The 12081-nt window shown below is 34.4% G+C and overlaps 1 protein-coding gene across 1 annotated transcript in view; it reads left to right on the top strand.

The window, feature by feature from the left end:
* SMARCA5 (SWI/SNF related, matrix associated, actin dependent regulator of chromatin, subfamily a, member 5) overlaps nucleotides 1-12081 on the top strand; it is a 39079-nt gene that overhangs the window by 18731 nt on the left and 8267 nt on the right. The window contains exons 10-16 of the mRNA XM_058721279.1: nucleotides 2704-2813; nucleotides 4645-4871; nucleotides 6562-6683; nucleotides 6765-6917; nucleotides 8106-8238; nucleotides 10838-10986; nucleotides 11393-11512. Coding sequence (XP_058577262.1) covers nucleotides 2704-2813; nucleotides 4645-4871; nucleotides 6562-6683; nucleotides 6765-6917; nucleotides 8106-8238; nucleotides 10838-10986; nucleotides 11393-11512 — 1014 coding nt within the window. The remainder of the gene's footprint in view (nucleotides 1-2703; nucleotides 2814-4644; nucleotides 4872-6561; nucleotides 6684-6764; nucleotides 6918-8105; nucleotides 8239-10837; nucleotides 10987-11392; nucleotides 11513-12081) is intronic.

Here is a 12081-nt window from a genome sequence, read left to right as displayed (position 1 = left end):
TCTGTAAACATTGTGCTAATGGCAGTTTCTTTGTCTTTGCCTATCCTTTCTACTACATCTAGTGTCCCCTTTCCTACTCTCCCCCTCTTTCCCTACCTAGTCCAGCACTCAGTGGTAATGTCGCCTTTTCCACTGAATACCCAGGACAAGGCCAGCCTAGAAATTTCTTTGTATCCCATCTTTAATAATCATGGCATTCTAACTAGAATAGGACTTTGCATAGAGTTTTGAAATGTTTAATCTACAAATGTTTTTCCTGCTGTGCATTGTAAACAAAGTCAGGAAACATGTCTTATATTTGTATCTCCAGCACAGTGCCTCATTCATAGTGGATATTTGAACAGAGGAATAATTAAGTTTATGAATGTTCAAATACTTGTTTCTATATAAATTATGTGTTTTAAAATTCTCGTGTACTGAAATTTAATTATATTAAGTATTTGAAGGTGATAATCTCCTAGATCTCTTTGTTTCAATTTAGGTGGCATTTAAGCATGTAAGCACCCAATTTAGATTTACTTACTAGGAGTGTGGGGTATATATGTAGATTTTGCTTTAATAAATAGGTACATGTACATAAAGCAAACTAAAACAATCCACATAACAGAACCATCCACTTTTGGCATCTCTATTTTGTTCAGAGTAGTATGAAGATGCTTATCAAGTTGGGGCCTGGTAGCTACCTTTCTGTACTCTGTCTTCAAGTTCCCACTGTAGTTCCTGTGGGTCTCATGATGAAAGAGGATATTCAGAGTCAGCATAGGTATACTTAGAAATGAGATTTTTCTTACTTGATGTATTAGTTACCTATTATTGCAAAATACTCCTAACATCCTCCCCCCCCCCCCAAAAAAAAAACCCTTAATAGTACATATTTTAGTAACTCCAGAATTTATGGGTTGGCTGAATGGTTTCTTTGCTGGTTTTACCTGGATTTGTCCAGCTGTGTTTACCTGGACAATTCTAGAAAAGGGCCAGTGGGGCTGAAGGTCTTCACTAACATGTCTGCCAGTTGGTGCTGGCTGTCAGCTAAGACTATACTAGCTTCCTTACATGATGATATTAGAGAAGTGTTGCTGATTCTCACCAGTTTTTAATTTGTTACATATTTTTATAGGCTAGTATAAATAGAACATAGGAAGATAAAAATAAAAAATCTTTAGTTTTGTAGATGTTTTAAATTTCATGAAAATGAACTACATACAATATAACATGGGTAGGTTTACAAACATGCTGAATAAAAGAAATGAGATAAAATGTATAAAAATACAGATATATTGTATATATGTGGGTAAAGTTAAAAATAACAGGCAAAACTAATCTAGGATGTTAAAATAATAAGAATATTGTTTACCCTTGGGGACAAAAAAGAATAGTGACTGGGATGGTTGTAAGAGGGATTTCTGCAGTATTCTATTTTTATCTAGGTGGTAGTTGGTTACATGGGTATGTTTACTTGATTAAAATTTATTCAATTGTAGGGGCGCCTGGGTGGCGCAGTCGGTTAAGCGTCTGACTTCAGCCAGGTCACGATCTCGCGGTCCATGAGTTCGAGCCCCGCGTCGGGCTCTGGGCTGGTGGCTCGGAGCCTGGAGCCTGTTTCCGATTCTGTGTCTCCCTCTCTCTCTGCCCCTCCCCCGTTCATGCTCTGTCTCTCTCTGTCCCAAAAATGAAAAAAAAAAAAATTTATTCAATTGTATAGTCATGATTTGTGTACTTTATGTATGGTCTACTTCTGTAAAAAATAGGGTAGTAAAATTTTTTTACTAAGTTTTTATTTTAATGGTATAGTATAGTGTACCATACAGTGTTATATTAGTTTTAGGTGTACAGTATAGTGATCCAACAATTCAGTACAAGTGCACTTCTTAATCCCCATCATCTATTTCACCCATCTGCCCACCCACCAAAAGGGTGGTAAACTTAAAAACTGTAACCATAAATTAAATGTGAGCGTAGCTTTAAGTACTGTTGGACAAACTACCTGCAAGTACAGTAGTCCTGTCCCGTCCCGTCCCTCCCCCTCCTTCCCCACCACCTCTTGTCTGCAGGTGATATGTTCCAAGATTCCCAGTGGATGCCTGAAACCACAGATAGTACCAAACCCGATACGTACGGGTTTTTTTTATACATACATACCTGTGATAGTTCAATTCATAAATTAGTCAAGGTAAGAGATTAACAGCAGTAATTATAAAATAGGATAATCGTAAATATTCTGTAACATAAGTTGTATAAATATGGTCTCTCAAAATACCTTACTGTACTGTTGTGATAAGATGATAAAAATGCCTACATGATGAGATGAAGTGAAATGAAGGACATTAGGCATTGTGCTATAGGGTTAGGCTACTACTGACCTTATGATATGTTAGGAGGAGGATCATCTGCTTCCAGACTGTGGTTAATACACAGATAAGGGAGTACTATGACTAGTTTTAAACCTGAAAGTCAGTGACTATTGAAAGCATCAATACTTAAATGTTTTCAGTATTTTGTGACAATTTGGCAAGTATATATTCATTGTATGTGTTGAATAAGTAATGATCTTGTATTACCCTTGAGGAATTTGGTAATAAGAAATTACGTATTTAGAAGGGAGAAGTCCTAAAAAATAGATAAATTTCCATGTAATAAACAATCTTGAGATCCTGAAATAATACTTATAAATAAGGTCATCTCCATTTCTTTTTGATCTGAAAGGTTTTGCGTCCATTCCTCCTTCGTCGAATTAAAGCTGATGTTGAAAAGAGTTTGCCTCCAAAGAAGGAAGTAAAAATCTATGTGGGTCTCAGCAAAATGCAAAGGGAATGGTATGTGTTCTTAGACATTTTGAAATCACTATTGATTCTTCACTAACTTTTGTTTGTACCTTGTTTTCCTAATTGTGTCTTCAAGGAATTCCTGTTTGCTCTCTGAATTCAGACCGAAGAGTTTTCTGGTCATATGACTTAGGACTTGCTAATCAAATTTATAATACAAAGAGTTGAAACTAGTAGCTGACAGAATCAGAGTGGGAGGTTCATGAATCCAAGGATTAAACTTCGCATTTAACTAAACAGGGGTATATATATAAACCCTTCTACTTGGATTTTTTAAAAAGAAACTGATGGCACAGATGTAGACATATAGTTAACTTGGTGGTTCACAAATACTGGATTGTGGATTAGTGCTAATCTCTGATGAAGTTGGAGATTGTAGAGATAGAAAATTCAGGTGCTTTCTTTTAATTTGTAAAGCTACATATGTTTAATTTATAAGACTCCATTCTGAGTTGATGTGTTATTTTAGGCAGGATAAAATGGCCTTTTGTGAATTTATGGTGGTAATACATGGTAGCTATTTTTAAACATCTCTCTAGGGCGTAATAAAAATGTTGAAAACCTTGTAAGTTTTCTCTTTTCTTAGGTTTTATGTGTGTATGAAATCCAAAAGGCTATAAACCACTAACTTAATATTAAAAAAAATTTTTTTTATAGATAGGTCACCATGAATCTACAAAGTGAAGTGGCTGTAAAAACAAAAAAGACATTATTATCTTAGCATATATTAACATAAGTATAGTGTTCAAAGGAGGGAAATAAACAGCACCCTTTTCTTTACTGGTTACAGTATATTTCAAGTGTATTTAATTCTGTACTTGATAAGTATTTGCAAAGGGCTGGAGTTGTTGATAAAAGGACAGAAAAGATAGAATGTAAGAAATGGGCACATTATCTGGGAAAGAGGTAACTACTGTGGAAGGTAGTCCATCCTAAATGTCCTCAAAACTTTTGGAAGGCTTTTATAAGGTTCAAAGCTATTAGGCTTTGTCTTTTGTGGCTCTAAAATAACTACAACATTGAGTCCATGTTAAGGGAAGAGAAGTCTTTTTTTAAGTTAAAAACTTTGGTGAACTTTGTATCAGTCAGAAATGTGATGGAAAGGTCTATCATGAATATTTTCTGCCTCGTAATTGGAATTGTTAAGCATAGATGGCTTTAGATTATTGAAATTATTTTGTTCAGAGGATTCAAGGTCTTGAAACTTTGGTATTTAGACAGATTACTCTTACCTGCAGGATGTTTAAGTTCTTGATACGCATTCAAGGCTTTTTACAATCCATATATGGCTATAGCTTTACTGCCCTCATATCTCCTTCTCCCCCCCATGTACTTCTGTTTATATTTAAATCACATTGTATTCATTTTTTTCTCATCATCATGCCTTACCCTAACATGATTCTTTCCACCTCCCCAGATCCTCACATTCTTACCCAAATTCTACACTAGCTACATTGAATAGTGGTACTCTTCCATTAGGAAAAGACTACGAATTAAAATTACATTTAAAGCTTAAGTGTTAGTTTTGATTAGTTAATGTTGTGTCATACTGCTTTCTTTTAATTCATCCCAAGGAGACATACTGTTTTGGACCTCAAGGCCCAAAGCCTAAGTGAACATTGGAACAGTGGGGGCAATAAAGAAAAACAAGAAAAAAGAAAGATGTTATAATAGATGGTAAACTCCTAACCACATCTTAGAAGTTGATTGGTTCTTTACAGATATTTTTGGGTTGAGGTGGGGGAGGGAATTAAGTATCTAAAGTAACAGGGACTGGTCAGGGAAAACTTGAGCCCTTTTAAAATGTTTTTCTTCTCAATAGGTATACTCGGATATTAATGAAGGATATAGATATACTAAACTCTGCAGGGAAGATGGACAAAATGAGGTTATTGAACATTCTGATGCAGTTGAGGAAATGCTGTAATCATCCATATCTCTTTGATGGAGCTGAACCTGGTCCACCTTATACAACAGATATGCATCTAGTTACCAACAGTGGCAAAATGGTGGTATTAGACAAGCTGCTCCCTAAATTGAAAGAACAAGGTATCTATGTTCTTAGTATCAAATTGAGAAGTGATGAAAACTGTTTTAAAATTTCTAATGTAAAATGAGGGACCACTACAATTTGAAATTACTAATCTGGTACTTGCAAAGTTGAAGTGTGGGACATTTACAAATTTCTATCCATTATCTGAGCTTCACTTCTACCCCCTAATTTTAGGCTTATAAATCTTCTTAGTGATCAGTAGTTAATTAGGGCAGTTATATTCCTGGACTTTGGGAGAGAGTTCTCATTTGACGGATGCTTTCCTGCATATATCAGCGTTTTGTTATAAAATGCCACGAATACGCTTTCCACCTTACACAGGTCCCAGATACTTTGGTAGACAGTGTTGTGTTCATGGTATTGTTCAATTATTTATATGGGTATTTACATAATTAAATAATAAATTATTTAAATTTAAACAAGTTAAACAATAAATTATAAATTATTACATATGTGCATGGACCCAAAGCAGTTTTGTTTATAACATGACTTTTTATATGAAAATGAGTATGTCTGTAGTATATGTGTAGAGATGTGTTTAAAATACATGACTATAGAACAAATTTAGTATGATGCCAGCTGCAACAATTACAAACTTATGGCAAAACTTGTTTATACATATCTGCTTTTCTCCTAGATTATTTTGAAGGAAGCCCTAGACATCAAAGCATTTCATACACAAATTATTCTGTAATGTGAAATAATAGAAATTTCAAGTTTTTCAATTTGTGTTTCTTGGTGTGTTTTGATAAGAATGATTTTTATACCAGTCTCCTTTAGGATATTGACTATCAAAAACCTTCTAAGAGTTGTCAGTGAATTGGTTTGCCTTTTTCTTACTGCTTTTATACCTTTTTGTGGAAATGTATTTTCTAAAAATGCTTTCTTTGAAAGCTAAGTAGTAATTAAAGGATTGAATTGGTGGAGAGAAATAGCAAGAACTTGGTAGGAATACTCAGATATTAATACAAGCTGTATTAAACCCTGTAAGAAAAATGGGGGCCTACTGAACATCCTTAGTATTTCAGGTGTAAGAAGGTGAGACAACAGCAGATTATTGGCGTCAGCTTCCAAAACAAGATAATTTTATAATCATTTTTTATAATGATCCCTTGATCTTCATACATTCCACTGAAGGCATTGTGCAGCTGGCTGAAAAAATGGAAGGCAGTTGGATAACTTGAATCATGGCATAAGTGAAGGATGACCAATGTAGATGTAGATGTGAGGCCACATTTATATTCTAGTCTTTTGATCTGGATTTGGGTCTTTAGAACCACAAGGAGATGGTTTTGAATGTGTTAGGGGATGTTTGGGGCCATCATGTGGGAGAATTACAGTGGTGGTGATGGAAAGTTATTTTTAAATGTATGTGGAATAAAAAGAATGGTTCTCTCAGTCTTGGGATGGCAAGACCTCCCATGCCAGAACAGATAACCCTTTTCTGTTTACTTCAGTGTGTTGTACAGATTTTCCCCTTTTTCATTTGTGCCACAGTGGGAAAAATGTGGAAATGACTGACTTGGGTAAATAAATAATGTGTAGTTTTCTTCTTATGACCAACTAGGTAACTTGGAATTAAGGGGGGGTAATTGGTTAGTCTTAGTTTTGGTTAGCCTTAAATTTTTAAATAATTTTTTTTTACTTTTGAAGCTTCTGAAAATAGGATATTCTGTTTGCTAACAGGTTCACGAGTACTAATCTTCAGTCAGATGACAAGGGTATTGGATATTTTGGAAGATTATTGCATGTGGAGAAATTATGAGTACTGTAGATTGGATGGGCAGACACCCCATGATGAGAGACAAGTAAGTAAAACCCAAGGAGGGAAGGTAAAAAATAATCAGATAAGACAATTTCCTGACATTTGTTTTATTTTATATCTATAGGAGTCCATCAATGCATACAATGAACCAAACAGCACAAAGTTTGTTTTCATGTTAAGTACACGTGCTGGTGGTCTTGGCATTAATCTTGCTACTGCTGATGTAGTAATTTTGTATGATTCAGATTGGAATCCCCAAGTAGATCTCCAGGCTATGGTAAGAGATGTTCCATGCTTAACATTTTCATTGGCGCAAGATAATAGTCTACAACTGTCAGTGATTTAAACCCAGTAGCATTTTATTTTTCTCTGACTTAATAATTCAGTGAGGGTATTTTATAGATCTTTCATCTAAAGCAGGATATTTCTGTCTTTATAGCTTTGCCATATCTTAGGACCTTGGAGTCCAGCTATATCCTGTCTATACTGATGACAGAAGGGGTATGACAGAGAGCTGAGGATTGCCTAGGAAATTTTTTCTGAGTCAGACCTGAAAGTGTTCCCACATTCATTGGCCAGCACTCAATCACATAGCATAACTGGGTTGCAAGAGAATTGATAAATGATAGTATAGTTGTGCCTTGGGGGGAAAGGGAAACAGGTTTGGTGAGCTACAAACCTCCCCGTTTGGGAGTGTGGGAGTACTTTGGCTAGATCAGGAAGATCATTTTTAGGTTGAGAAAATTTGTGATTTGTAGATAAACACGAAAACTTACGAATTCTTAAGTTTGGTACCATTAATGACCCATAATGTTGTTGACCATAACTCATGTTGGTTGCTTTTATCCTATACTATTTATAGGGGTAGATGGGGAATGTTGATCAATTAGAAATAAGGGATGTTTTATAAAAATGTGTTTGTTGAACTTAACAGGAGTTAAACAGAAATGGAATTTAAATTAATTTGACTACTTATATGTAGTTAATTGGGTTATATTGTTGTGGAGTTCTTTTATTCATGTTACTTCTTTTCCTAATTAAGCAATGAAAATTTATATATGATTTAGGTGGAAAGGCAATTTGAATGTAAACATAAAAATAGATTTAGGGAAGATTTTTATTATCCAACCTAAAAATTATAATTTTTTTGTTTTAGCTAGAGACGTGAATTTTATGTCAGTATAACCTAGTAACAGTAACCAGGTAGTTTCTCACAGATTTAGCATCTGATGTATTCCATACCTCTTAAAAGTTTCCCTTATGAGATAACCAATTAATCTTATTGAAATGGAGAATCTTTGAGAATCTAAAAAATATTAATCTAATAGAAATCTATTTTTAGAGTAGTTTTGTTACCTTAAAAACTGTTTCATTCTTGAGAATATTTTATTTGCCAGTGTACATAATCAGATGTTATTTATGTGAATTTTTAACTGTATTCAAAGTAACATAGTAATTTACCTAGGACCGGGCACATAGAATTGGACAAACCAAGACAGTCCGAGTGTTCCGTTTTATAACTGATAATACTGTGGAAGAAAGAATAGTGGAACGTGCTGAGATGAAACTCAGACTGGATTCAATAGTCATTCAACAAGGTGAGCCTTAGAACTTTGAAAAATTTACCAAGTTGGATTGACACATTTGCTTCCTAGATTTTTTAGGAGGTTCTTGTTATTGAGCACCTATGGAATCAAGCTAGCAGCCTGGACACTATGTATATTCCAGAGAAAAGTGAGCTTTAGTTTTATTAAGATTGGCTTGGGCTCAGGAAGGTTGAAGTTTGCATGTTGACTTTGTCAGTTAGCAGTTTTTTTATACCATCTGAGCCTATTTTCTCATCTGTTAGATGGGGATAATGGCAATACTGTTTAGGACTATTAAGGATTAAAGGGGATAATGCATATAAAAAAACCAGCATTTAGTGTGGTACACATTAAATAGAGCTGTGGTGAGTATGATTTACGTGTACTAATAAGCACTCTATTAATTACTCTGGGGTAAAATGAAGAAATACAAATGAAACTCAAAGAATCTGATGTTATTCTTTTTTCTAGTCTGCCAGCTATTTACTGAACAGCCACCAGATGCCAGGCATTGTTCTTATTGCTGAGAATACAGTGGTGAATGAAAGCAACAAGTGTGTTTACTTCCATAGAGTTTATAATTTAGTGAGAGGGTGGGTGATGTAATGTAATGTTACAATGTAATGTTTATTACATTAATGTAAATAGGACTAGAGGGTAAGAGTGGGATTTTATTTTGGGCTGATTGAAGAGAGTGAAGTTCTTGTGCCAGATTAGCTTTTAAGGAAGACATTTACATTTTCATGGAGCTATATCACAGTAAGGTTGGTGATGGGATGTGTAACACGGAAAAATAGGGGGGAAAACCTCATTAACCTTGGAATCACATTGGTTTCTTTCCTTCTCAAATTTGCATTATGAGCATGTACTTTTTATCTGTCTATAAAGCCCAGAGATACACTGGTTAATACTGCTCACTGATGATTCCATGTTACCTGTCTTCGTTTTGTCAACCAGCTCTTAATTTTCATGTGAGTAAGGGACTGTTACATTTCTTTGATATCCCATTAATGCCAGCCATAGTGTTAGTCATGTCTCTGCAGATGTGGCAATAAATGATGGCTTATTAACTGTTTTTATTAATAATTACTATCATGTGCTTGCTTTGTGCCAAGCAAGGTGCTAAATTGCATCCATTACTTCCTGTAGTCTTCATGCCAGCTTGAGGTTGGCATAAGTAGAGGCAAGTCACTAGTTTACCATTCGTATAGCTAGGAGGTGACTCATCGAGGACCAAGAACTATATTAACTATTAGAGTGAAGTGTTTAATTATGAAAGTCTCTGGGGCCTGCCCAACAGTGAGTTTTCTCATGGGTAATGTAATGGCTACTTCTTTTTTTCCCCCCTCACATTCTTCATCCATGTTTTTAGAAAAACACCTGCCTTGTGTTGTTTTTAATTCTCATCTTTGAAACACTTTTTAAAAAAGATTAAAAATTAGTTGACAAGTCAGCTCAGAAAAGCTGTTTGAGTTTTTTACTTAGTTGGGTTTATTGTGGTGGAGGGTATCAAATTTTGGAGCACATTTTGTGCTAATAGCTTTACAGGAATTAGTCAAACAGCAAGCCTCAGGTGTATACTTTTGTATTACTGTCTCGTGGAGTAAGGAACATAATTAAAAATATAAGAAACCATAGAACACTTTATGTCTGAATAGCTCCCTCCTGTCCAATAGGGAAGTAGTTTTAATAAGGCTAAGAACATTTTGATAGTGAGATAGCTTTCAGTCCAAAGAAACAAGTTCTGTAGGTCTATCCTAACTTTGTAACTCATAGATGTTTGTGCATTCTGTTAGGGATCCAGAGCCATGATACATAAGCATTTAAGATCTGAGAGAACAACTTGGATCTTTATTCACTTATTACAAGTTGATTGGAATACAAAACTTGATGCTTGTATGTTGTATGTGAATGGCCCTTCTGGGTGAAAGTAATTCTTTTTGTATTTTGGCTTGTTTTGTTTTGATGCCTGCATTTTTTAATACAGTTACAGTATTGGCCAGATTCCTACCAACTGAAGATCTTAATTTTCTTATGTTGAATTTGTTCTACAATCAAAAAATACTTTCAAGAGTTTCAGTTCTTAAAATTAGGAAATTTTCAGAAATTGATGTATGTTTCAGACCTTAGATAAAGTTTGGCAATGTAAAAAGTTTTTTAGTACTTCACTTTTTTTTTTTTTTTCCTTTTTACTTTTCTAGGTAGAAAAAGGTGATTGGGGAGTTAATATTAATGCTTTTCTGCTTATCAGAAATTTCTTGTGTTTATAATCTCATCTGTTGATACTTAAAAACCTTGCTAATTTGATTTTCAAAAATCCCAAATTGCTTTTATTCAGCCCATATAAGAATGTATTTTATTGAGATGGTATACAGTAGGCTTCATTATGTAATAGATAAACTTTAGAATATTTCAAAGCTTACAACTACGAATTTGGCATTGTTTATGTGAAAATGAAAATTATCAGAAATGAATAAACAGAAATGATTGATGCTTGAGGCAGAATACATGGTATTACATCTAACATTTAAAATACCAAGTTTCCAGTAAAATATAGTTTGTTTAACATTATATAACATGTGTTTTGTTTGTTTTTGTTTTTTATTTCCAGGAAGGCTTGTGGATCAGAATCTGAACAAAATTGGGAAAGATGAAATGCTTCAAATGATTAGACATGGGGCAACACATGTATTTGCTTCAAAGGAAAGTGAGATTACGGATGAGGATATTGATGGTATTTTGGAAAGAGGTGCAAAGAAGGTGAGGTACAGATTAAATGACAATGTTTTTATTTTTTTAAGTTATTTATTTTAAGAGAGAGATGCACAAGCAGGGGAGGGGCAGAGAGAGAGGGAGAGAAAATTCCAAGTAGGCTCCACGCTGTCAGTACAAAGCTGGACACGGGGCTTGAACTCACAAACTGAGATCACGACCTGAGCCGAAATCAAGAGTCAGACCCTTAACCAGTTGAGCCACTCAGGCACCCCTAAATGTGATAATGTTTTTAATATATAAACTGTTTTAAATCAGAACTGTTTGAGGAAGTACTTGTTAATGTGAACCATAAAAAGAAGCTTTTGTGTACTGTAAAGCCTAATTTTGACTACAATTCTTCTGGGGTTTTTTTTTTTTTTTTTTTTTGTCTCTAATCTGTTTTTTTCCCTAGACTGCAGAGATGAATGAAAAGCTCTCCAAGATGGGTGAAAGCTCCCTTAGAAACTTCACAATGGATACAGAGTCGAGTGTTTATAACTTTGAAGGAGAGGATTATAGAGAAAAACAAAAGGTAATTTTGAAAGACATTTTGGTTACTTGAACACTTTATTTTACTTGAAACTTGCAATTTTAAGTGTTAGGTGTAATGCCTTGTAAATTTGTCTCAAAGCAGTCATTTCTGTATATTCACATCTAAATTATTTTCAGTTAGTAATCTCTGAAATGTTTTAAAAATTTAATGAGGCTTACTGTATATACTATTATAGTTGAAATATGGGGTGATTATAGTTTGGAATCTTTGAAAATTAAAATAATTGGCAAAGAAATTTGTCACAACCTTACTAGATTTTTTTTTTTTAACAGAATTGGCTGGTAATTAAAGGGAAAAACTTCCTAATTCCTTAAACAATACTTGTTTGTATTGTAGAGAAATTTAAAAATACCTACAGGTTGGAAGAAAAAAAGAATTCTACTCACTGTTTTTTTCTGTTAACATTTAGGCCTGTATATCCTCTGAATGTTTTCTGGGCTAAGTACACACCTACATTTTTCTCCTAGTTTGGGTTGTAGCACATTCTGTAATTTTTTTCCCCCTACCTGATAGAATGTTCTTCATTTGATCAAGAGGTACTTACTGTG

This window comes from Neofelis nebulosa, chromosome 3 (assembly GCF_028018385.1).
Source record: "Neofelis nebulosa isolate mNeoNeb1 chromosome 3, mNeoNeb1.pri, whole genome shotgun sequence".
In the NCBI taxonomy this organism is placed as follows: domain Eukaryota; kingdom Metazoa; phylum Chordata; class Mammalia; order Carnivora; family Felidae; genus Neofelis; species Neofelis nebulosa.
Note: the sequence above shows the minus strand (reverse complement) of the source record. Positions and strands in the feature narration are given on the sequence as shown.